At 44.5% G+C, this 26,294-nt stretch overlaps 2 protein-coding genes across 3 annotated transcripts in view; both read right to left on the reverse strand.

Annotated features, from left to right (window-relative positions):
• The window catches only part of LOC310758116 (uncharacterized protein), a 36,818-nt gene extending 25,073 nt beyond the window's left edge, over positions 1-11,745 (reverse strand). The window contains exons 1-6 of the mRNA XM_083604052.1: positions 11,258-11,745; positions 7,744-7,839; positions 6,522-6,752; positions 4,788-4,810; positions 2,735-2,847; positions 2,202-2,258 (exon numbers count right to left, since the gene is read on the reverse strand). Of these exons, the coding sequence (XP_083460178.1) occupies positions 2,202-2,258; positions 2,735-2,847; positions 4,788-4,810; positions 6,522-6,752; positions 7,744-7,839; positions 11,258-11,686 (949 nt within the window). The 5' untranslated portion in view covers positions 11,687-11,745. The remainder of the gene's footprint in view (positions 1-2,201; positions 2,259-2,734; positions 2,848-4,787; positions 4,811-6,521; positions 6,753-7,743; positions 7,840-11,257) is intronic.
• A 3,966-nt stretch (positions 11,746-15,711) lies between these two features.
• Positions 15,712-26,257, reverse strand: LOC310756868 (E3 ubiquitin-protein ligase TRIM39-like). Of its 2 annotated transcripts, none has more exons than XM_083601750.1 (7): positions 24,738-26,257; positions 22,263-22,358; positions 21,764-21,982; positions 20,105-20,127; positions 19,163-19,275; positions 17,672-17,791; positions 15,712-16,449 (listed from the first exon to the last, which is right to left on the reverse strand). In XM_083601750.1, the coding sequence occupies exons 1-7, from the start codon at positions 25,152-25,154 to the stop codon at positions 15,941-15,943; spliced, it is 1,497 nt and encodes a 498-aa protein (XP_083457876.1). In that variant the 5' UTR covers positions 25,155-26,257; the 3' UTR covers positions 15,712-15,940. The 2 variants fall into 2 exon arrangements, with proteins under 2 accessions (XP_083457876.1, XP_083457877.1); XM_083601751.1 differs by having other exon boundaries at positions 22,263-22,346; positions 24,738-25,457.
• Between the last annotated feature and the right edge of the window lie 37 nt (positions 26,258-26,294).

The following is a 26,294-nucleotide window of genomic DNA, read 5'->3' on the forward strand; positions in this document are numbered from 1 at the left end:
AACTTCCGGAACAGTTCCCCTTTGGGTTCAACACAGTGGCTTCCAGTCTCAGCTAACCTCCCTGGCCAATCCACCATTGGGGGGAAAAGAATCGGGATTCAGAACTGCAGTGGGTGAGGCTAAACAGGTAAGAGAGAACAGCTCAATATTGCAACTGGAATGAACTGAAGGCTCAGTAAATGGACTGTGGATAAAGAATCAAGGCAACTAGGGAAGCAAGAAGGGTTCCTTCCATGCAGCTGTTATCACTGTGTGCACAGAATGACTTCTGTGAGTGCAGCAGAACTTCTTGTCTCTCTCCACCCCTCAAAGCACCCTAAAATCTGCTCTGTTGTGTTGGTGAAAACTCAGAGCAGGTTGGGGTGTGTGTCGAAGGGTAAAGGGAAGCTCTGTTGCATTCGTGGCAACTGTTCTGTACATGCAGTGATTTAGTTGGCTACAACCAGAAAATCTAGTCACACATCACAGTATGTTACAAATGACATCTTGCAATGCTCCCTGCAGCTCACCTACTTTAAACCTAAAAGATTCCTGACCCAGAACTCTGTTTACCCACAATAAATGTCAAAACAAACGTCACTTTGGCACCTCTCCCAGTCTTGTGGCGTCAGCACTCGCCGGGCCAGGAAACAATGCCTTTTCAGCCAAGGCCTCGCGCACCTGCGCAGCCTTCTCTATACAGCCAAGATTTCACAATGCTTTCTGTTTCCGTCACCCATCGCAGCTCATCCTGGGGTTCACTGAACCCTGCAGTCTTTTGGGCCTGGCAGACACAAGACTGACAGGAGCCACATTTAATCTGACTTCACCCATTGGCCATTCAAAGCTAGGAACCAGCGTGGGTGGGGTGGGGAACCTCAGGCCCAGGCCCCAAATGCAGGCCTACAAACCTCTCTACCTGGCCTTTGCGACTCTTCCCCAAGCCACTGGTCCTGCTTTGTGTTTATATTTTGAAAATATATCAGTCAGAGTGGCGAGCAAAGTAGGTGGGGTGGCAGCCATCTTGTTTTTAATGCCACAGGGCCCCAACATCGCGTACTTGAGCTGTGTCGAGTGCCCCTGCTCATACTCGCCAACATTTCTCTGATGAAAATAGGGACGTCCTATCCTATTACAGTGGACGCTCGGGTTGCGAACGTGATCCGTGCGGGATGCACATTTGCAACCCGCAGCGTTCGCAACCTGCAGCTGTGCATCTCTGCATGTACAAAGCGCGATTTGGCGCTTCTGCGCATGCGCGACCGCAGAAACCCAGAGGTAACCCGTTCCGGTACTTCTGGGTTTCAGCGGTCCATAACCCGAAAAAACGCAACCTGAAGCGTCTGTAACCTGAGGTATGACTCTATTATTATTATTATTCCCCGCCCATCTGACTGGGTTGCCCCAGCCACTCTGGGTGGCTTCCAACATATATAAAAACACAAGAAAACATTTTTTAAAAAATTTAAAACCCTCCCTATACAGGGCTGTCTTCAGATGGCTCGGGGGTTGGATAACCCTCCAACATTTCTCCAATAAAAGCAGGGGAAAGTGGGACATTTCGGGATCAAATCAGAAACCGGGATGGCTTCTGTAAATCCAGGACTGTCCCTGGAAAACAGGGGCACTTGGAGGGTCTGTAAGCTTCTGGAGAGAAGGGAGGCATCCATGTGCAGCGACAGGGAAAGGCAGCAACACCCAGCAGAGGAGGACCAGGCAAAATAGATGCAGATGCAGCCACTATCTTAATGTCCTTGATGGAAGATCTACCAAGGCGGCACACAGGGACAGAGGGAAGCTTGTTCAGGGACTCCTGGCCTGGCCCTGCTCCCACAGTAGTGCTTTTCACAACAACACATACCACAAGAATGTACTTGTATTTCCTGCAAAGTTGCTTCCATGCCGCAGAAATTTATCCTTGCTTAGCAAATTCAGAGCCCCAAATGTGTGCTGCTGTAGGGCTGCATCCAACTTACTTTTACTCAGAGTTGATCCATTGAAATTAATGCCTGTGTGACTGAACAAAAGCTAGCTGTATGCAACCCTATAACCCTTTCTTCGGCCAGATTACATGGGGGAAGTTCTTCTTCCTTTAGATGAAGCATTTTTATACCATTTTGCTTTGGTTTTATTGTTTTTTTTATTCCATGGGCCACCACACAAATTCTATTTTGTTTTTATGTAATTAATATTATCGTTTTCTGAATTGTTTTTCTACACACCTATTTCTAAAGACTTCTTATCGTCTTCTTTCTCTTGGAGTTCAAGTAACAAAGACTCTAGAAAAAAAGGGGGGAATAATATGACATAAGGCTTCCAATTTCATACTAAATATTGGAGAAAGAAGCTGAAGTTCAGAGACAGAAGGAGAGTCTAGAATCCTACGTGTCAAATACCAGGGACTAAGGGGCAGAATCAATGTGCAAAATTATTATTCTCCTTTTGCCTAAGGTTCCTGGTGTAAAACAGATTTATCTGTACTGTTTAATATTGATACTCAAGTATAGGTTTAGGAGAGTCTTTTCTGCATACTTCTCTCAGCCCAACCAGATGGGCGGGGTATAAATTATTATTATTATTATTATTATTATTATTATTATTATTATTATTCTCCCCACTGACAAAACCAGATACATTCCAAATACACTGAAGGAGCAAAAGTGTAGGACTGTCAGGAGAAAAACCCAGTAAGAAAGTTGGAAAGGCCAGAGCAAGAAATGATGGAGAAACAGGACTTTGGCCAATTGTCCTTTACCTTTGACTCTTTTCAGGGTTTCTGCTAGGGAAATGTTTTTCTGAGAAAATGCACTGAGTTTCTCTCTTACATCTGGAGGAACCTCCTCCAAAGGAAATGGTCTCTTCTTAGACCTAGGCAAGAGGAAAACTCACTGAAATTATTCTGGAAGGCATTCTGTGGCAAGATAACTTGGGATTGAGCAGACACAGCCTAGGAACTAGGTTTTCTATAGGCTTCCCTTGCTGCACCTTATCAAAATGCTTTCTGGCATTTATTATTATTATTATTATTATTATTATTATTTTAAGAATGCTTTCTGGCATCCAATGCTCTTTTGATCGGACTTCTTACCATCAATCCCGTTTCCACTGTCTTGATCGGTTCCTCTGATCTGTTCTTGTCATCTCCCACATTTCTTCCCTTTTCTGCTCTCTGCATTGACTCTTAGGGCTCATCCACACTTAACTTTCCTCTGCTCTTTCCAGGCACAGTCTGAGCTTTAAAGCTCCATATCTGAACAACCTTTTTTCTTTTTTGTTCCACAGCTTTCCCCACAAAAAACTGCCCTTTAGGGCTTCTTTTTATGTATTTTTCTATTATTTTCTATTATCTTAATTATGTCTCCTTTGTTCTTTTTTCTCTTTATATTTTTAATATAATTGTGTTTTGTAAGGATCATGAGTATTCTATTTTATATTTTCCCTCTCTTTATTCTTCTTCGCTATACAATGGTACCTCAGGTTAAATACTTAATTCATTCCGGAGGTCCATACTTAACATGAAACTGTTCTTAACCTGAAGCACCACTTTAGCTAATGGGGCCTCCTGCTTCTGCTGCGCCAATGGAGCACAATTTCTGTTCTCATCCTGAAGCAAAGTTCTTAACCCAAGGTAATATTTCTGGGTTAGCAGAGTCTGTAACCTGAAGTGTATGTAACCCGAGGTACCACTGTAATGCGTTTAATTATCTTTTTATAAACGTGTTTGGATTTTAGTGCTCAGTGTGTTAAAAACCTTCAATAAAGGTTTTTTAGCTTCTCAACTTTTCTTTCACTCTTTTAAATCATTTCCTATTCCTTTTTCTCTATATCATCCTTTCTCTCTCTCTCTCTTATTTCCTTTCTCCTATTTCCTTTCTCTTTTTAGCCTTTAGATTAATCTTTTAGTTTGGACAAAAAAGATATTCAATAGTAATCTTTGTATTTTTCTTCTTAAACCCTAAGAAAAATCTATTTGAAAAAAGAAAACCCACTCTTTAAAGTTCACTTGGAACAAATAGCAATCCATGGAAAGCCCAAATTGACATTTGCTCCAACTGAGAGCTAAAGAGCGGTTTTCATAGAGGAAACTCCAGGACAAAAAAAGAAAAATGCTTGGACCCAGAGCTTTTAAGCGGAGACCTGAGCCTGAAAAGTGTGGATAAGCCCTTACTTCACACATTCTGTTTATTTAAACCTCTTCTGGCACTGCGGAACTGAAAGCTGAAGAACACCAGAGCAAAGAGATGACCAGCCTGGCTCCAATCACTGGTCACAAAAGAAGTTGCTGCAGGGAGTTTACTTCCCATCCTGCTGGAAATCTACTCAGCTCTGGGACTGCAGAGCCAAAGAGGAGCCTATTCTTCCACCATCCATCAGCCAGGGGACTCAGGACTGCTAGATTCTGTGGGTTTGTGCATAAGTATCACCATCTATTGTAAGCAACCTTTAGGGTCATTTCACGCTGTGCCCCAACTCCAGCCTGATCTTTGCTGATTCGCCACCATTTCAAGTCTTTACCGACCCACATCCAACCAGCTCCTTTTGTTTTCAGCGGAGCCAATGCACACATTTACCTGTAAGGTATCATGCATTCAGTGCTCAGATGATGGACCTAGAATTATAGCATTTCAGAGCTGGAAGGGAGGGTCATCCCCGCAATGTAGGAATCTTTCTGCCCGGTGCAGGGCTTGAACCCAGAGATGAAGAGTCTCATGCTCTTCTACCAACTGAGCTATCCCAGGACATGCACATATGAAGTCAGTCCTCAGCCCCTTTACAGAAGGAGGAGATGGAAAGGGCCACATACATACCTGCTCAAAGTGTCCTTGACATTCTAGAAGGGTGAAAAAGCAGAGGAAAATGAAATTCGCATTATGGACATACAATCCTTCCAAGGCCATTCTGCTTCCTTCAGCTAATCTTAAGAGCAGACATGCTGATGATCACAAAATCCATTATTTAAGCAACCCCTTTATCAGGCTAACCCAAACGTCACATGGTAGCATGCAAGCTTTCAAGGTCTCCTGAACTCTTCATCGGGCTAGATGGCAAAACATAGAAAGGAGGAAGCGTGAGAAGGGAATGGCTGGTGGTGAAGCCATGAATATGGAAGAAACCTTCCAAGATGAAACGTGGAAGGTAGTTAAAGGTAAAAGTAAAGGGACCCCTGACCATTAGGTCCAGTCGTGACTGACTTTGGGGTTGCGGTGCTCATCTCGCTTTATTGGCCAAGGGAGCCGGCGTACAGCTTCCGGGTCATGTGGCCAGCATGACTAAGCCGCTTCTGGAGAACCAGAGCAGCGCACAGAAACGCCGTTTACCTTCCCGCCGGAGCGGTACCTATTTATCTACTTGCACTTTGACATGCTTTCGAACTGCTAGGTTGGCAGGAGCAGGGACCGAGCAACGGGAGCTCACTCCGTCGTGGGGATTCGAACCGCCGACCTTCTGATCAGCAAGTCCTAGGCTCTGTGGTTTAACCCACAGCGCCACCCGCGTCGCCACCCGCAAGGTAGTTGGAGACGTGCAAATGAGGCTCTCTGATAAGTGCTAAATGGGTTTAGGGTTATACCAAGGCCCTCCGGGAAGGAAATTCATTTTGTCAGATTTTTTTATGGACCAATATGGCTATTTTTACTTTTTCCATACTCTTGAAACAGAGAACCTAGCAATCTATTAACCAGAGCCATGTTAGCAGCAGTGGCTAGCATATACTTGGTAATGCTGCCATATAACACTAATTCTAAAAGAACAAAATTTTGAACTGAAACAGTATCTTGCAGCATCTTAAAGACAACGTGAAACAGGTTAATTAGAATTCTTCAAGAAGTTTAATACCATCACTTGTGGATTTAATCAAGACAAAGGTTTGCTACCACACAATATGTGTTATTAGCTTTCCAGTGCTAACCTGTATCTGTGCTATCCATGACTTTCTTGTGAATGGCTCCCTAACTACAGGCGGCAAAACAGTAATTCAGCAATTATCACCAATCTGCTGTTGTAAAAGTTTTAAACTGTGCCCATTTAACATACAGTGGTACCTCGGGTTAAGAACGTAATTCGTTCTGGAGGTCCGTTCTTAACCTGAAACTGTTCTTAACCTGAGGTACCACTTTAGCTAATGGGGCTTCCAGCTGCCACTACGCTGCCGGTGCACGATTTCTGTTCTCATCCTGAAGCAAAGTTCTTAACCTGAGCTACTATTTCTGGGTTAGCGGAGTCTGTAACCTGAAGCGTCTGTAACCTGAGGTACCTCTGTATTTAAGCTCTCATTATCACTGACTGTAAATTTTGCACCTCACTGCCATTTCACTTCCAATTTTCTCATTTATATACCTGCTAACTAAGATTTCACTTCACACCTCTGATGAAGTCTGCAAAAGCTTATGCCCCAATATATTTGTTCAGGCATTAAGGCTTCACAAAATTCTCTGCCTATAAAATAACCCACGGATTCTATTATCACCGCCAAATCCGGGACTTGCAGGACTCCACATATTTTAGTCTTCAGTCAAAACCTCTTGACAAATTCATGTTCTCACCTGCAGGAATTCCTTATCCGGCTGCCTACACTTCTCCTCCATCTCATTGATCAGGTCCTCAAGGACAGAAACTGCCTTAGAGTATTTGGCAACGTTTTCCTCCTGCCCGTTCTTAATCTCCAGCTCCAGCTCATTCAGTTGATCCAGAATGGGCTGTTCCAGTTCTTCAAGAAATTGATGCAGCAGCTCAAATGCAGATGCAACTTTCCTCCTTTCAGCACCCAACTTTTCCTGGAATTAAAGGGTAAAGTAAGAAGGGTAAAGTACTAACAATGCAATCCTGTAAACACTTAGGCCTGGATAGAATGGACCGTATACTGACTTTTGAATGTGCCCCTATATAAAATACTTCATGTCACATACACGTACAGTGGTACCTCGGGTTAAGAACTTAACCTGAAACTGTTCTTAACCTGAAGCACCACTTTAGCTAATAGGGCCTCCCGCTGCTGCTGCACAATTTCTGTTCTCATCCTGAAGCAAAGTTCTTAACCCGAGGTAATATTTCTGGGTTAGCAGAGTCTGTAACCTGAAGCGTATGTAACCCGAGGTACCACTGTACAGTACATTGATTACTGCTTTCATTTTATGGATCAATGGTCTCCTTAAATAGTAAAATTCATGTTAAATTGCTGTTTTAGCTGGGCTTTTTTTAAAAAAGTCTGGAACGGATTAATCCGTTTTGCATTACTTTCTATGGGAAAGAGTGCCTTGGTTTTGGAACGCTTTGGTTTTGGCATGAACTTCCAGAACAGATTAAGTTTGAGAACCAAGGGACCACTGTATTGCTATGTGGCTAGAAATACTGTAATAATGTATGTGAGCCATTTAGGAAAAATGCTACATAAATGCCAGATTTTCTTATATATTTCTAATGTTGTTCAAGGTACAGAATGAGGGATGGGGTGGGGTTTTTTTTGGCACCAAATACTTGTGTGTATAAGATGTGACCATTTGTATGTTGCAACAGCAGTCAGAATAGGCCGCACTGGTAAATGAGGACTCCTACACATCACAAGAGACTGCAGGGTCAGAACTGAAGTACCATAATTAAGAAATCACTTAGTCCCAGAGCAGTTTGTGAACGAACGTAGGAAGATAATGAAAATCATCGTCAATTCTCCCAGTGGATATTATTCATTCCACAAATAACTTTCAAGATTGTTCTCACAACCCCCGCCCCGCAAAGTTTGGGTTAGCACTAATTAAAAGAGGGACTTACAAGATTTTCTTCAGTTGTCCTTTTACCGGCCTGTTTAAGCTCCTCCAGTTTCTCTCTTTCTTTCTTAAGACTCTGTGATTCAGTCTGAATTTGTTCCTGGGGAAGGAAAATACTTATTTTTGCTAGGACAGAAAAATCAGATGTTATTCATACAATTAACAACAGTATGAACCAGGCAGAGGGCCTTCTCGGTAGTGGCGCCCCACCAGATGTCAAAGAGAACAACAACTACCAGACTTTTAGAAGACATCTGAAGGCAGCCCTGTTTAGGGAAGCTTTTAATGTTTGATGTATCACAGTATTTTAATATTTTTTTGGAAGCCGCCCACAGTGGCTGGGGAAGCCCAGCCAGATGGGTGGGGTATAAATATATTATTATTATTATTATTATTATTATTATTATTATTATTATTATTATTAAAAGTAAATCCCCCGCCAATCTATATTACCATTAGTGGTAAGCTGCTTTTGCACTTGCAGTCTTCAGACCTGATTCATCTGCTGACTGTATACACCTTTAAAGCACATTCAAAGCATATTCATTCCTTCAAAATTCTGGGTTCTGTAGTTTGTTTAGGGCTGCTGGAAATTGTAACTCTGTGATTGGTAAACTACACTACCCAGAATTCTTTGAGGGAAAGGATGCAGATGCTGTACATATGAAGCACACTCCTTCCCTCAGAGCTTCAGCTCTTAATAAACTACAGTGGTACCTCGGGTTAAGTACTTATTTCGTTCCGGAGGTCCGTACTTAACCTGAAACTGTTCTTAACCTGAAGCACTACTTTAGCTAATGGAGCCTCCTGCTGCTGCCATGCCGCAGGAGCACGATTTCTGTTCTCATCCTGAAGCAAAGTTCTTAACCTGAAGCACTATTTCTGGGTTAGCGGAGTCTGTAACCTGAAGCATCTGTAACCCGAGGTACCACTGTACAACGGTCAAGAGCTTTTAGAGGGAACATGCATGCTTTAAAGGCACACACCCAAAGTTATTGCCGAATTCTTCACAAGGAACTGCTTCACTAAAAGGACAGACGAACTCAAACTGGCTTATGTCCACAGTGCTCCTGGCTGGAAGTTGCTTGGAAAAGTCCCACCAAAAGAAAACCTACAGAGAGACTCTAAAATAATTCGGCAGAAGTCAGCTTTCTCAGTGAGGAAATGCAAAGCAGAGGGAAAAAGCCTCACCCACTCCAAGCTCATTCAAGCCCAGCTGAGCAATTAATTAGCCCCTCCCAGAAACAGCTGGGAAGGGAGAAGAGGAGTCTAGGGATTTTTAAAAATTAGTTTTTAAAGTTGTGTGTCTTTGTTTCTCAATTTTCATTGATCATAGTTTGCTCACTATTTATTGCAATTGTTAAGAAGGAATTTCTGCTTAATTATCACCTGCCAATGTTTTAAGAGTTAATGTTATTGTGTGCCATTATATTCTAACAGATTATTGAATATTACTTTATTTGATATTATTATCATTAAATCTGTATACCGCTCTATACCCACAGCTCTCAGGGCAGTTACAATGTAAAATCACAAAATAAAAACAAAAACCCAATTAACTGCCCCCCTGCAACACATTGAAAATGGGCATTGAATGTTGTTCCATTTTAAAGTTATGCTTTATTATGATTTTTTTTTGCATGGGATCAGATTATTATAAGGTGTTCTTTGTTGTGTAGTTTTTTGCTGCAAACCACCTTGTGTACAGTAACATAGAAAAGCGGTATACAAATTAAAAGTGACATGAAAATGAGCGTATCGTTTTGGACTTTCTCGACTCTTTTCATACTAAATCCCATGGTATTTCTGCTGCGTGCATTTTCCAGCAGTAACCGTGTACAAACCATGCATTTACAGCACATCCTGTCCCTAGACCTTAAGGACAGTGGTTTGTAGCTCCTTAAAGAGTGCAAACCACAGTCCCCGGGATTTGGGTGTGGGTGGATATGGTTTAAATATATAGCATCGGCACAATCCAATTTGCCACCAACACTGTCACAGTCAGAGATGTTAGCTGCCAGTACAAATCGAAATGAAACCTGGGTCATGGACAGGGGAATAAATACCAAGGAATCTAAAGAGACTGTTTATGTACGCTACCATGGCTGCTAGAATGTTATTTGCCCAAAAGTGGAAAGAAGAAGGCATGCCAACAAAGGAAGAATGGATAATCCAGATGATAAGAGCATGCCAAAATGGCAAAACTTACTGTGAAAATCAGGCATCAAGACGAGAAGAAATGTAAGCAAGATTGGGGGGGAAAGTATGTTAAGGAACACTGTAAATGTGTTAAAACATTAGCAGGATTGATGCAGCATTTTGTGCCAGATTTACGTATAAGCTAAACAACCTATAGCTTAGGGCCCCGCTCTCTTGGGAGCCCCCCAAAAAATTAAAGAAAGAAAAACCTGGATGTACATTTCCAAAATATAAGATGAAAAACAAATAAAATAAAACCTACATACAGCAACAGTGTTTTGTTTTGTGTTGTGTAGGCTCCTAGGATGTAAGTCATGGGCCCCGCCTGCTAGCCTGCTCCCTAAAATATCTAGATACAGGGTGCCTACATTCTGCACAGACTGGTTGCATGGCAACATGTGCAAATGGCTTTAGCTACCTATTAGGTCCATAAGTTACCAGATAGCATACAGTGGTACCTTGGGTTACATACACTTCAGGTTACATACGCTTCAGGTTACAGACTCCGCTAACCCAGAAATAGTACCTCGGGTTAAGAACTTTCCTTCAGGATGAGAACAGAAATCGTGCAGCGGCAGCGGGAAGCCCCATTAGCTAAAGTGGTGCTTCAGGTTAAGAACAGTTTCAGGTTAAGAACAGACCTCCAGAATGAATTAAGTACGTAACCAGAGGTACCACCATTTGTTGTTGACAAAGGGCAGCTGGACATATAAAGGGCCCCATTCCCTTCAGTAGCTTAGGGCCTCATCAAACCTAAATCCAGCCCGGAGCATTTATGTAGTATTTTGATAATTAAGCTAAAAATAAGAACTGGAAATGAATTGGATAAAAGTAATTATATGCAATAATAAAAATAATTTATTATTTGTACCCCGCCCATCTGGCTGGGCTTCCCCAGCCACTCTGGGCGGTTTCCAACAAAGATTAAAAATACATTAAGTTGTCACACATTAAAAACTTCCCTTCAGATGTCTTCTAAATGTCAGGTAGTTGTTTATTTCTTTGTTGTTTTTGCAAGGGAAAATAAATGTGAAACTTGGAAATGTGGGGGTGAGGGGGGGAAGTCAGATAAGATGAATTTGGTGTTAAGATGAATGGAAAAAATGTTGTTGATTGAAAAAAATCGTGGAAAATATTTAAATACATATAAAAGCAAGATACCTTGGTCTCTATAAGTATAGAGGGGTCTCTATAGTATAGTGCATTTTAAAATGGGGTTTCAGAGTTTTTAGGGGTTTTGAATGTTTTATGTAGGTTTTTCAATTTCATTGTTCTGCTTGGGACAATGACAATAAAGATTATATCAACTGCCTTCTTACCTTATAGTCCAGGGCTGCCTCCTTGGCAGGGAGCACTGCGTGAGTTTTGTGCTCCTTGGACCTGTCGCAGACCACGCAGATCAGGCTCTGGTCATCTTGGCAGAAGAGTTTCAGAGGCTCGCGGTGCTTCTGGCACCTGCCCATCCTCTCTCCCGGCGCTTCTTCCACCTGGCTCTTGAACCGCTTGGCGATCTCCACCATCTCCGCCAGTTCCCGGTTAGGCCTGAAATCTTCCTTGCAAGACCTCCTGCGGCAGTGAGGGCAGGAGAAGCGGGTCCTGGCGTCGTCGCAGCACTGGGCGATGCAGGCCTGGCAAAAGTTGTGCCCGCAGTCTATGGACACCGGGTCTTGGAAATACTCCAGGCAGATGGAGCAAAGGGCAGCCTTTTGCAGGCCTCGCATGGGGTCCTGCTCCTCCTCCGCATCCATGCCGGGCTGCGCCTGCAAGCGCAGGGAGGTGGGAGCCAAGTTGTGAGTCTTTGCCGGGGCCCCTGCCTGCAGGATCAAAGGCAGCAACTTCCTTCTCCAATCCGATTGGCTGTTGTGCAAAGGGGCAGCATTTATTTATATATTTTTTAAAAAAAAATATTTTCATTAAAAGGATTTTCTTGCTTTACCAAAGCCTTGCTCTTTTTTTTTCAGGTTGTGCAGTCCTTCTTACAAATCGGTTACATTTGTTGTGAGACCTTAGTATAAAGTTGGGGAAGAAGAGGGAGGAGAGGAGGGGTGGGGTGGGGTGGTGAGGCTTATATTTTTATATAGTGTAGGTGTGGGGTTTTGTTATATATGTGTGTGTATCTATCTATCATCTATCTATCAAATCAAATATATCCTTTATTAGGCATAGCAAACCAGCTCATTAAGAAACCAATTTCCTCCACGCCTGTGAAGATACTATCACTTTAAGTGAATCAGATGAGCCTGGAACAGGCCTTGGGGGTAGGAGAATGATTCAGCAATAGAGAAGCTATGGCTTCCTTTAAACAGAGATGACCCATTTATTATCATTTATTTATTTTTAAACAGTTTCATAAAGTTTGTCTTATGTTATGGACATCCGGACTTCTGCAATATGAGAATAGCACAGTGTTTGCTGCTCTTGAGAGCCAGGTCAAAGACAGAGAGTGCAAGCCTGGACAAAAGTATTTATGGTGTAGCTCTAGAACCATCAAACTCAAGTTTATTTCTGTGCTGTTTTTCCAAATTCTGCTCCAAGCAGCTCACGACAACTGTCACGGAAGAGGCAGAGGCACTTGTAAAGGGACCTGCAACACCTCACCGTTTTATTAGGCAACAATCCGCATAGCACACTATTCAGGACCACCGGTGAATATCGAGATAGTATACCACTGAAAATGCATTTCCGTCTTGTTGCCTCTTATTTTCTTATCAGCATAAGTAAAGCGTGCCAAGGGCAGACTGACCTTCGTCAGAAGACTGGGGGCTGGTTTCAAAGCCATCAGAACAATAATTTCATTGTACGCTCAGACATTCTTCATGTAGCAAGATAACACTGGCAGAGAAGTGCAATATTCTGCATGGGACAAATTGATAACTTTGCTTAAAGATATCTGTTGCTATGGCTTTGCGTAGTACATAGGAGCACGTTTTGAGAATGCATAGAGGCGGCCAGTGAGGGTGGTTTAAGTTTCTGTCACAATTGCATTCCTTCCTGTAATATTATTAAAGCTGTGTGTACCTAGACAGCATCTTAAAAAGCAGAGACATCACCTTGCCAACAAAGGTCCGTATAGTTAAAGCTATGGTTTTCCCACTAGTGATGTATGGATGTGAGAGCTGGACCATAAAGAAAGCTGATCGCCAAAGAATTGATGCTTTTGAATTATGGCGCTGGAGGAGACTCTTGAAAGTCCCATGGACTGCAAGAAGATCAAACCTATCCATTCTGAAGGAAATCAGCCCTGAGTGCTCACTGGAAGGACAGATCCTGAAGCTGAGGCTCCAATACTTTGGCCACCTCATGAGAAGAGAAGACTCCCTGGAAAAGACCCTGATGCTGGGAAAGATGGAGGGCACAAGGAGAAGGGGACGACAGAGGACGAGATGGTTGGACAGTGTTCTCAAAGCTACGAACATGAGTTTGACCAAACTGCGGGAGGCAGTGGAAGACGGGGTGCCTGGCGTGCTCTGGTCCATGGGGTCACGAAGAGTCGGACACGATTAAACAACTAAACAACAACAACTCTTTGTTTGGGGGGTTCCAGCTTTTCAGAGATATCCACTGTGGTCTCTAGATTTACTCTTCAGTAATAAATCTGAACTCTTTCCACGCACTGAGTTTGTCTTCTTTTGGCTGAAGGGTCATCATTCTTATCCCACCATCCTTTGTAGGGTAACACAAGTTCAAAAGACGTTTTAGCAGTTCTCATTTTTATATGTAACCTGCCATGAGTCCCATCAGGAAAAAGGCAGGGTATATATCAGGCATAGGCAAACTCCGGCCCTCCAGAAGTTTGGAACTACAATTCCTATCATCCCTGACCACTGGGATGATGGGAATGGTAGTCCCAAACATCTGGAGGGCCGGAGTTTGCCTTTGCCTGGTATACATAAATACTGTTGTGAGTTGGGGTGTGTGTGTTAGGCTGTATGGGGCCCAGGTCCCTTCCAATTCCTGGATCCAGTGGGATCCAGCAAGGATTACATTGCTGGCATAGCCAGGCTAGCTTCCTGGTGTGGTAGTGGCTTAAGTAAGAGTCCTTAAAATAACAAAGGAAGTGGCTCTGTACCAGAGGACAAATGGTGCCCCCCCCTCCTCAGCTGGCTGGTATTTTAGAAGGACTAAAGACACTGTTGTATGAGTTGGAAGCTAGGAGGAGGCGGGCTGAAGCCGGTGAGGGAGAGACATGCTTGATTTCTGCTGGAATCCAAGCCTGTGGTTATGGGAGAAGCAAGACTTTATGGGGCGTTAATGCTGTGAGACCTGCAGAACTCGAAGTAGCAGGGTTGCCGAAAACCAAGTTTTTGCGCAAAAACCTAATCAGTCCACAGCCTCGGCCCCCACTGCATCACTGAGAGTGGAGTGTTTTGTGCGCAGGACAAGAAGTTTGAATGTAATGCAAGGGTAGCCACAGTATGGGATGTGTCTGTGTGTGGAATAAGTGTGCCTGCTCGACCCCATTGCCAAGGGTGGGTGGAGATGGAGACAAACCGAAAAGCAGACTATTTAGAACTAGGAAGAATGAATGGGAAAACACAGGTTTTCAGGGGTCTTTCCCCAAGTAAAAACCAAAGGCAAAAAGTGCCCGTGGGAATGGCCAACGCTGGACCAAACTATAAATGGAACAACTAGGTCCAGACTTAATGTGGATCAGCCCCAATTTTTCATTTTCCCACAATCAGCCTGGCAGCAGATCATTTTATTTTTCCATTTCCTAACTGGCCAGTTGATCAACCAATCTCTGCCTTTCAGGAAGCAGCTTAACCTGCAGGCATAAGAAAATGATCGGCTTCTGCTCACCTCCATGCTATGAACAGCTTCTCACGGCTGCATATCAAGCTGTTCATTGCACATGAAGGCAAACTGGATTAAGATTAAATGCACCCAAACTTGAATGAAAACAGGTGTCACTCTGCCTTTCTATTTGTATGTTGAGCATAGTTATCCTTGCACATATTGCATTGATTCATATTGTTTATTCTGAATAAAATCAGAACGCCGTGAAAAAATCTTGCGCTTAAATAGCATTCATTTCCAAGTTCTTGAGGGAGTCTGTCATTCCACCACCGATTTCTACACACAGCCACAGTCCAGTTTGCTCACTCTTTCCTCCATCCACCCAGTTAGCAGGCCATGTGTAAGGGAATGAACCCTGGTAAAAAGTAGTGGAGGGGAGATATGGGGTCCTCCCCACCCCAGAAAAGTTAGAAAGAGGGGAAGATGTATTTCTCACACTGCCTGCTTGCTTGGTCCTCCCTCATTTTGTCCTCTCCTTGCCAGCCAGCCAGCCAGCCATCAGCAGCAATCTCTGTGACATCCTCATTTTTTTTAAAAAGCAACTTTTTACAGGCAACTGCTGGTCTTCTTCATGTGGGGCCCAGAGGCAGCCTGCAGAATTAAATGGGTGGAGAGCTTTGCTCTGGCTGCATTGCGCTCATGGTGAAAGACTGTTGTTGTTTTTTAAAGGAAGGTTTTGTGGGTGCTGATGGCGCCAGCCATCTGCAGCGAGGGGCAGGGGATGTGCCCAGCAGTCCAGGCCTAACGGTGCCGCTCCTTTAATATGAAACCTCCAGACGTTGTTGTACTACAACTCCCATCAGCCTCTGCCAGCGGTCAGGGATGATGGGAGTTGTAGTCTAGCTACATCTAGATGGCACCATGTTGGCTATCTCGACCTTATACGATGTATGTATTCTTCTAACATTGGCTATGTTTAAAAGAGTTGAAATCAGCACAAAGTTTGTGTAATTTAGAACTGATACGCACAATACAATTTGCTAGTGTTTTGTTTTTATTGGCACAAAACGTGGGTTTTTGCTGAAGGAAATTTGGGATTTATTTCACAACAGGATCCTTGCCTTGCAAGTGGGACATGGCCTGTAAAGCCACTCTTCCTGTGCCGTCGAGAAGACAGCTACCCAAACCTAGACAAGTGATATTTTTGTGTGTGTGTTATTCAGCCTCGCTGCAGTAAGCCAATACACTAACATCAAAACTCGCTGCTAAATCCTCAGCTCGGTTCCAGGCCAGACCCAGAGCCAAGGGAAGATTCTCTCCTGACTAAACATCGCTGGTGAGAAAACGTAGATTAACACTGATGTATCGGCATCAAAAAACGCCACTCGTTCCTCTTCATAGTCCAGAAATACCCAGACTCTCCTGGGGCAGTTGCCCGACGGCAAGATAGTCGGAGGATAGGTAAGAGCTTCAAGGAGATCCCCACTTTGTTGTAGAGCCCATATCTGCTCCTCGGGGCTAGGGGTGATCTGCCCTTTCCTTTTAACAGATTCTTTTGCAAAGCCCACAGCCCAGTGCTTCCCATTGGCCACTTCGACTTCCCAATAATGCCTCCCTGACGTGAGTCCCTCGCAGCCCAGCACACAGGGGTAAGGATCAAATCGCTCGGGGTTGTCAGCTACATCCTGCCATGCATCTCCGAGTTTCACCCTCTTCTGATCCGCCGAGAGGACGAGGAAGGGGTTTGCGGTGTCTTGATCCAGCGTCACGTTCACTTGGAAGGGAGGGAGGAAAAAGAGAGAGTGTATGTTACAGACAACCTATCCATTCTGAAGGAAATCAGCCCTAAGTGCTCACTGGAAGGACAGATCCTGAAGCTGAGGCTCCAATACTTTGGCCACCTCATGAGAAGAGAAGACTCCCTGGAAAAGACCCTGATGTTGGGAAAGATGGAGGGCACAAGGAGAAGGGGACGACAGAGGACGAGATGGTTGGACAGTGTTCTCGAAGCTACCAGTATGAGTTTGACCAAACTGCAGGAGGCAGTGGGAGACAGGAGTGCCTGGCGTGCTCTGGTCCATGGGGTCACGAAGAGTCAGACACGACTAAACGACTAAACAACAACATGCTACAGACAGACCTGGTCTGTTCCCTAATATAATGCATCTGTGTATGATATTTTCTCCAATACTGTATTTTTATGCACGCTTTTCCCCGATATACGTATTTTTGTGACACATTATTTGTTGCTACGGAGAACCGCACTGCAACATTAAAAGAAGAAGGAGTTTCAAAGGGTGGCTGTTTTGATTTGTCCGAAAAAATGTACACATCACTTGAGAAGACAGACAAACTAATACCAGTGTACTGGAAGAAGCAAAAATCACCAGTGTTGAAGCAATGTTTCTTCAACATCAACTTCGTTGAACTGGTCTTGTTGTGCAGATGCCCGATTATCGTCTTCCAAAGCAACTACTCTATTCTGAACTTAAAAATGGAAAGCGTCATGCTGGTGGTCAACAAAAGAGGTTTGAATACTGTCTCAAGGCAAATTTTTAAAAGTGTCGTATAAACACCAACAATTGGGAAACACTTGCCTGCAAGTGTTCCAATTGGAGACACCAAAGGTGTCATGGGCTTTGAAGACACTCAAACTCAGGACACAAGGGAGAAACGTGCTAAGAGGAAGGCACGCTTGGCAAATCCACACCGTGATCAACTCCCGCCCGGAAACCAATGTCCCCACTGCGGAAGGACGTGTGGATCCAGAATTGGCCTCCACAGTCAGTTACAGACTCATTGTTAAAACCGTGTTTATGGAAGACAATCTTACTCGGCTACGAGTGATCGCCAAAGAAGAAGAAGAAGAATTCCAGAAAGTGCTAATTAAGTAGATTTGCCTTTCCCTGATAACTGAATTAAAAATCTCCCCTGTTCCTACTGCTGCAACATACCCAGAAAGTGTGCAACCGCTACTGACCACAAAAACTACTGACCTCTTGTGCCTCTTTTTTTCACTTCGGCATAAGGCAACTCAAATAATCTTGTCCTGCCTTTCCGGACTCCTAGTTCCTCTTTCGACAAAGATATGCTCTCCAGTTCAACTGACACAGCAGCTAGAGGAATAGAGGAGAAAAATGGAGATTAGATTCCACAAAGCTGATGCGCTTGGGCCAGTGGTTTTCAGAATTATACATTCAAGGAACTCTTCCCCCTTCAATTTATATAATGAGGAGCTCTGGGGTGTCTGCCAAAGAGAAACATGATCTAGAGCAAGGGTGGGCAGCAGTTAGACAGGGCACTGGTAGAGCCCAGTGTATTTTGAAGTAGATCAGCAAGAGTGGTTTATTAACGTCAGATTGTTCATATTTTGCAGGAGGAATTCAAGAGCATACGGGAAAATTTAGCTTTACAAAATTATTTATTATTATTATTATTAATTAAATTTGCATGCTGCGCTATATCCCGTAGACCTCAGGGCAGTTTACATTAAATTATAACATGAAAAACACAAAATACATAACGTGGATCTGTTGCCCTGGTGCTCCAAATTCACTTTAAAAAAAAAGACTTTTTGCAGTTAGGAAAGTAATGGGGAAATGCATAGAGAAGTATGGGATGGACAAATACCCTGCCAGGCTGGGTCTGCCAGCGTGCCCACATACCTCCAACCTCTCTACTCCCCTGACTCATCACTGCGCTGTCCAGGTATAAAGCAGCAATACTGCCGTCAAAAGGGTGGTACCATGGCATTGCTCCACCATGCTGGCCACTCCTGGTCACCAGCTGGGAACCCAATGTCAGTGGCGAACTTTGGGCTTTCAAATTTGCAGCACCAAATTCCCCTCCCTCCCTGCTTCCTTGTTATGGTGCCTCCTGCAACACCCTCTTGGCTTGGCACTCAGGGCAGGTGAATCGGTCACAGTCCCCTAAATCGCCCTCTGCAATAAGCCAGGAGCACAACTTATCTTAAGTTGTTAAGTTGCATTGAGACTATATATATATATATATATATATATATATATATATATATATATGGGACGTGGGTGGCGCTGTGGGTTAAACCAGAGCCTAGGACTTGCCGATCAGAAGGTCGGCGGTTCGAATCCCCGTGACGGGGTGAGCTCCCGTTGCTCGGTCCCTGCTCCTGCCAACCTAACAGTTCGAAAGCACATCAAAGTGCAAGTAGATCAATAGGTGCCGCTCTAGCGGGAAGGTAAACGGAGCTTCCATGCACTGCTCTGGTTCGCCAGAAGCGGCTTAGTCATGCTGGCCACATGACCCGGAAGCTGTAAGCCGGCTCCCTCGGCCAATAAAGTGAGATGAGCGCCGCTACCTCAGAGTCAGCCACGACTGGACCTAATGGTCAGGGGTCCCTTTACCTATGTATATGTATATATATAGTGACAAACAAATGTTAAAAATTACTATTTTACTATTTCTAGTAATAATAATTCCTCCTTTCCCTCCCACCCCCACCTTGGCACCTTTGAATTTATTTAAGATCTCTTCCAGATGCATCCTTTTTTCGGAAAATGCATCCAGCCTCTTCTCCAGATGAGAGCAACCCACTGGTTTCTGGGTCTTCTGATCCTCGCATCTGGAAGGGGAAAAGGCTCTCCTTAACCACGGGCTTGGGAATTCTCAAACCCATGTTCCTTGCCTCTGCCTCCAGCTTGGGAGTTAGTGATTCCCAGAATAAGCATATCCCCCCCGCACCCCCAACCAGTGATTGTGTGTAAAGTGGATCAAGGCCACCCATAGCGGTTTGACAGGTAGTGTGTTCATAATGAAAGTTGTGATAAGCCACCTAGAGAATGTTGTGGATGGGCATAAATTTAAATAAGCAAGTGGCGATTTATAAAGCCAGCATGGTGGATGAAGGGGAGAGCAGAGAAAGGGAATGAAAGAAATTCTCTGTTTGGCTCACCCCTCTCCATGCTCCGTATCTCCTCAGCAGGGTTTCCCCAGCCACTCTGGGTGGCTCCCAACAGAATAGAAACAGAATAAAACATCAAATATTAAAAACTTCCCTAAACAGGGCTGCCTTCAGATGTCTTCTAAAAGTCAAGATTTCCTTAACATCTGATGGGAGGGCGTTCCACAGGGCAGGCGCCACCACCAAGAAGGCCCTCTGCCTGGTTCCCTGTAACTTTGCTTCTCACAGTGAGGGAACCGCCAGAAGGCCCTCGGAGCTGTACCTCAGTGTCCAGGCTGAACGATGGGAGTGGAGACGCTACTTCCGGTAAGATGTCTCTTTGCTCCCCTCCTCCCTCCATCCTATCTACTGTGTCACGTCCCACCAACCAGAGAAAAGGTACACCCTTGGAGAAGGAAGCAGAGTCAATGAGACACTTGCACCCCAGCACAGATCCTGCAACCCTCAGGTCTGTCTCTAGTATTGGTCTGAACGCATGAGAGAACCGTACCTGCTCAAGGTGTTTTTGAGATCCTAGAGATGGGAGAGAGAACACAAAGTGAGATCATTCTAATCAGACATACATTGCTCATTGTTCCACATCGTTAAAGTTCCATATTCCTGCATTGCAGGGGGTTGGACAATATGACCCTCTTGGTCCCTTCCAGCTCTACAATTCTCTGATTTTAAGTGTTTCTACTCTTAACTTAAAGCTATGGTTTTCCCAGTAGTGATGTATGGAAGTGGGAACTGGACCATAAAGAAGGCTGATCGCCAAAGAATTGATGCTTTTGAATTATGGTGCTGGAGGAGACTCTTGAGAGTCCCATGGACTGCAAGAAGATCAAACCTATCCATTCTGAAGGAAATCAGCCCTGAGTGCTCACTGGAAGGACAGATCCTGAAGCTGAGGCTCCAACACTTTGGCCACCTCATGAGAAGAGAAGACTCCCTGGAAAAGACCCTGATGCTGGGAAAGATGGAGGGCACAAGGAGAAGGGGACGACAGAGGACGAGATGGTTGGACAGTGTTCTCAAAGCTACCAGTATGAGTCTGACCAAACTGCGGGAGGCAGTGGAAGACAGGAGTGCCTGGTGTGCTCTGGTCCATGGGGTCACAAAGAGTCGGACACAACTAAACGACTAAACAACAACAACACTCTTAACTTCTCTCATTGCAGGGTCTATCTGATTATTTTGCCCGAAGCAGAGGGGCAACACTTGCATCTTTTCTCTGCTTAAACGTCTCAATATTTATTCCCAGGTGAAAACACACTTTAAATACTTGTAAGGTCATTCGTTTGCAGTCGTTCCTTCTGCCCTGTCAGTCCTTTTCCTCCCATCTTCCTTTTCCTATTTCCCCCAAAGGATTTTTTTTAAATTTGAAAAGTAAATAAATAAAAGGTTTTCATCTGTTCAAACAATATAGAGATAAAAGAAATAACAACAGGTCCTAACCATCTCTCTCTCTTTGGCATGTTCATCAGCTGGCCAGACTCTGACATCACTCTGATGCAAGGTGATTGACAAGTGGGCAGCCCCACCCACTTTTCATGCAGCCTCTAGGGGTGTGGGGAAAATAATGATCCGGCCCACTGGACAGAGAGTTTATGGTGTTTTTGTAATATTTGCTTTTCTTACAAATGTACAGGAAGAGCCCGAAGGTGCTGCTGCTACGCATCAAATCTGCAGAGAGAGATCCTGCAACCGCAACATGCTTTCGGTCCCTCAATTGAAACTCTTAGAATCATAGAATTGGAAGGAACCCCCAGGGTCACCTAGTCCAGCTCCCTGCAATGCCGGAAATCTCAGCACTTGGTGCTCCATCCAATTTGAAACCATACCGGACCCTGCTTAGCTTTGCAGATGTGCTAGCAGTTTCGCTGCTACGCCGCTGATTTGCCAGTGTTGTGTGACTAGTCCTTGAATTGGCTCCCACCAGGAAATTCAAGCGAGAACACTAAGCCACATGTGAAGACCAAAAAAAGCCAGGTTCACTGCTCCAGTCTAGATCATCAGACCTTTTCCTGCCCCGTACGTGGCACTGAGTTAGGTCCTGAATACAAGCAGGAGCCGTCCTCCAAATAAACATGCTAGATCTAGATTACCCCATGCCTGTCTAGATTTAGCAGCCCCAAGGCCTCAGAGGAAGGATCCCTGCTCTCCTCACCTGGAGGAATTCACTCACAGGCTGCTTACATCTCTCTTCCACATCGCGGACGAGGTCACGAAGGTTGGAAATCTCTGATGTGGTGGTCTTCTCCTCCATTATCACTTCCTTCTGCAGCTGTTCTAGCCTGGCCAGCAGGAATTCTTCTTGATCCTCTAGAAACTGATAGAGCTGCTCAAATTCAGACACAATCTTCTTCCCTTCGGAGTCTAACCTTTCCTGCAAAGAGCAGGTCAAAAGGAAGGCAGGGAAGGTCAACAGGAAATGTTACGGTATAGAGTTGTGGCATCAACACCTGAACAACCAGCTTTCCCCATCACTCAGCATCCATAGTGGAAAAGCACCACTTGCTAATATTTTGTTTGTTATGCACCTGTTAAAGGCACAGAAGCCTGGTAGAAGGGGGAAATGGGCAACTTGGACTGCTTTCATCTACCTGGCAGGCCTCCACATGTTTTAAACTCCAATCAGGTGTTACGTCTGAGAACTGCTGACTTACCAGACGTTTCAAGCGTCTTCTCGCTTCAGCTAATTTCAGGGCCTGGAGTTCCTCGGTCTTTTGCTTCCAGATCTTCAGTTGCATCTGAAAGTATTCCTTTTCAACAGAGAAATTATTAGCAGGCTTGTGGGGCATGGGGGTGGGGTGGGGAACCTTACCTATACAGTGGTACCTCGGGTTAAGTACTTAATTTGTTCCGGAGGTCCGTTCTTAACCTGAAACTGTTCTTAACCTGAAGCACCACTTTAGCTAATGGGGCCTCTTGCTGCTGCTGCGCCGCCGGAGCACGATTTCTGTTCTCATCCTGAAGGAAAGTTCTTAACCTGAAGCACTATTTCTGGGTTAACGGAGTCTGTAACCTGAAGCGTATGTAACCTGAAGTGTATGTAACCCGAGGTACCACTGTAGTAAGAAAGGAAGGGGAAAGTGCTTTATTATTATTATTATTATTATTATTATTATTATTATTATTATGTGTTTTTATGTTGTGAACTGCCCTGAGATCTATGGATGAAGGGTGCTATACAAATTTAATTAACAACAACAGGGAGGTAACTTATGAGAGTCTGAGCAACTTGTGTTTAAGTCACATAATTCTCACTTGAAATAATCAGCAAAAGGGATAACGTGCTTGCTGCCAGTTCTACATATGGCAAGAGTCAACTCACTTAAATAACTAAGACCACATTCATGGCTTGTATTTAAATTGCTGTTATCACTTTAAACAGTCAAGGCTTCCCTGAAAGAATTATGGGAGCTGTAGTTTGTTAAGGGCACTGAGAGATACCCTCGCAGAACTACACTTCCCAGAGCAGCTGAAGAATCAGTCCCCCTTCGCAGAGTGCTCTGGGGACTGTAGCTCTGTGAGAGAAATAGGGGTTCTCCTAACACTTCTCAGCACCCTCAACAAACTATGTCTCCTAGAATTCTTTGGGGGAAGGTGTGACTGCTTAAAGCGATGTCATAGCACTTTAAATGAATGGTATGAATGTGCAGGTGGCGCTGTGGTCTAAACTACTGAGCCTAGGGCTGGCTGATCGGAAGATCGGCGGTTCGAATCCCTGCGATGGGGTGAGCTCCCGTTGCTCGGTCCCAGCTCCTGCCAACCTATCAGTTTGAAAGCAGGTCGAAGTGCAAGTAGATAAATAGGTACTGCTCCGGCGGGAAGGTACAGTGGTGCCTCGCAAGACGAAATTAATTCGTTCCGCGAGTCTTTTCGTCTTGCTATGTTTTTCGTCTTGCGAAGCACGGTCCGTCGCAACTGCACCTCTTCAAGCGGCTTTAAGAAAAAAGGAAACAAACTCGCAAGACGTTTTCGTCTTGCGAAGCAAGCCCATAGGGAAAATCGTCTTGCGAAGCAACTCAGAAAACGAAAAACCCTTTCGTCTTGCGCGTTTTTCACCTTGCGAGGCATTCATCTTGCGAGGTACCACTGTAAATGGCGTTTCCATGCGCTGCTCTGGTATCGCCAGAAGCAGCTTAGTCATGCTGGCCACATGACCCGGAAAAACTGTCTGCAGACAAACGTCGGCTCCCTCGGCCAGTAAAGCGAGATGAGCTCCGCAACCCCAGAGTCATTTGCGACTGGACATAACTGTCAGGGGTCTGTTACTTTACCTTTTATGAATGTGACCATAGTCATGCTCATTAATTTCAAGGGGTCTACCCTGAGTAAAACTGATAATAATACCACGTGTAAGAAGCTACCTTATACCAAGCCCATCTAGCTCTGTACAATAGTACCTCTGATTAAGAATTTAATTCATTCTGGAGGTCCGTTCTGAACCTGAAACTGTTCTTCACCTGAGGTACTTTAGCTAATGGGGCCTCCTGCTGTCGCTGCGCCGCCAGAGCACTATTTCTGTTCTCATCCTGAAGCAAAGTTCTTAACCTGAGGTACTATTTCTGGGTTAGCAGAGTCTGTAACCTGAAGCGTCTGTAACCCGAGGTACCACTGTATTGTTCCAACGAGCGTTCCTCAACCTTAGGCCCTTCATATGTTGTTCGACTATAACTCCCATCATCCCTAGCTAGCAGAAGCAGTGGTCAAGGATGATGGGAGTTTCAGTCCAACAACAAGGTAGAGAAAGGCTGGTTTACACCAACCAACCCATAGCAGCTCCCCAAAGGCAGGAAACATTCCCTGTCTCCCCTAGAGATACCAGGGATTGAACCATGGATGTTCTGCAAGCAGTCCAGATACTCCACCCCGCCTGAGCTACGCCCCTTTCCGCTAAACTACAGTGATACCTCGGGTTAAGAACGTCATTCGTTTTGGTGGTCCGTTCTTAACCTGAAACTGTTCTTAACCTGAGGTACCACTTTAGCTAATGGGGCCTCCTGCTGCCAGCACACAATTTCTGTTCTCATCCTGAGGTAAAGTTCTTAACCTGAGGTACTATTTCTGGGTTAGCGGAGTCTGTAACCTGAAGCGTATGTAACCTGAAGCATCTGTAACCCGAGGTACGACTGTACCTTGTAATCCTGAACAGCTTCTTCTATCGGAACGACAGCGTGATGTTGATGCTCGTTGGAAATAGTGCACACCAAGCAGATGGGCATCTTGTCGTCTTTGCAGAAGACCTTGAGGTGTTCCAAGTGCTTCTCACACGCTCTCCCCTCTTCCCGTGCTTTGGCAGCTTCCAGATTCAAGCATTTGACGATTTCTACGATTCTCGCCAGGTGCTGGTTCTCTCTGAAGCTCTTTTGGTGGCTGCTTTCCCCACACTGGGGGCAGGACACGCCAGTCTCCTGCCCCCACCAGCACTGAGTGATGCAGGCCTGGCAGAAGTTGTGCCCACAATGTACAGACACCGGCTCTTTGAAATACTCCAGGCAGATGGAGCAGGAAGCTTCCTTGCTCAGGTTTCCTAAGAGAGCGCTTGCATCCATGATTCTCTAGTCAGAAGTTAAGTTTCACTTTCCTCTCCTCGCTTGGATGTGTCATTAACTGGTTCCAGCTCCCGGATTGGCTGTGATGACACCAGGCTGCCTTGGAGGCAGTAAATTCCTGTGAACTGTAATGAGGAAGTCGGATTGACGTTGAGTCCAAGTTTTCTTCTGCCAAAACAAATTAAGGCTTAATACCGAAGGCAGGCCCCAAACAGCAGTGGAGTCCGCTTTTAATGTTTCAGTAAGGAGCTTCCAGAGCTTTCTGATCAACATTTTTGGTGTGTGCTTGTGCCTGCAAGCTATTTTTATTTATTTTAATTAAAGCTTGAAAACACAGTATACAGAAATAAACATGCTTGGTATTTTATGTTTATTTCCGTATACTGTGTTTTCTTTGTGTGTGTTTTCAAGCTTTAATTAAAATAAATAAAAATAGCTTGCAGACACAAGCGCACACCAAAAACTTTTAAAACTAAAAAGTAGAAGAAAAGAGATAAAGGAAATGAAAAAACCTCCGCCCCTAGAGGAGTGCTGGGCTGCACTGCACTAGGGTTGCCTCCCCCAAAAATATTCGCGGCCAGGGCTATGGCATCCCCCATACCACAAAATTGGTGTGTTAAGATTTTGCAAAAGAAGCTGAACAGCTTTGCCAACTTTTGTGTCCAGATTTTCACTTTTTGAAATATGGCAACCCTCTCCCCGCCCCCATATTTTCTGCCAGATGGTGCTCCTGGACTCTTCTTGAAAGAGCTTTAAGATCTGCTTGGTCTGCAGAGCGGCCATTGCTGCCTTCAGCTGTAGAGGCAGAAAGCAGCCACCGTGGCTAGGAAGTATCGACAGCCATTGTGGATTGACACAACCATCCAACTACTGTACATCCAATGACCCACAACTGGGATTACTTCAGTAATATTTCCCTTTTTGGTGATGCCTCTGTACCTGTTGCTATTGTTTGTTTGTTTGTGTGTGTGTGCATTTTAAAATTAGTTTTTATTGAAGTTATTTTTTGTGATACAAACCAAACAAATAATCAAGGAAACCTACATATGGCGTACCCGCTTTCAAATCATAGTCTTTTTCATTGTTTGTTTGCATTTGGTATGAGACACTATTGTCCTAGGGTTGGGGGATAATGATGGT

Source organism: Podarcis filfolensis (assembly GCF_964270895.1).
Source record: "Podarcis filfolensis genome assembly, chromosome: 2".
Lineage (NCBI taxonomy): Eukaryota > Metazoa > Chordata > Lepidosauria > Squamata > Lacertidae > Podarcis > Podarcis filfolensis.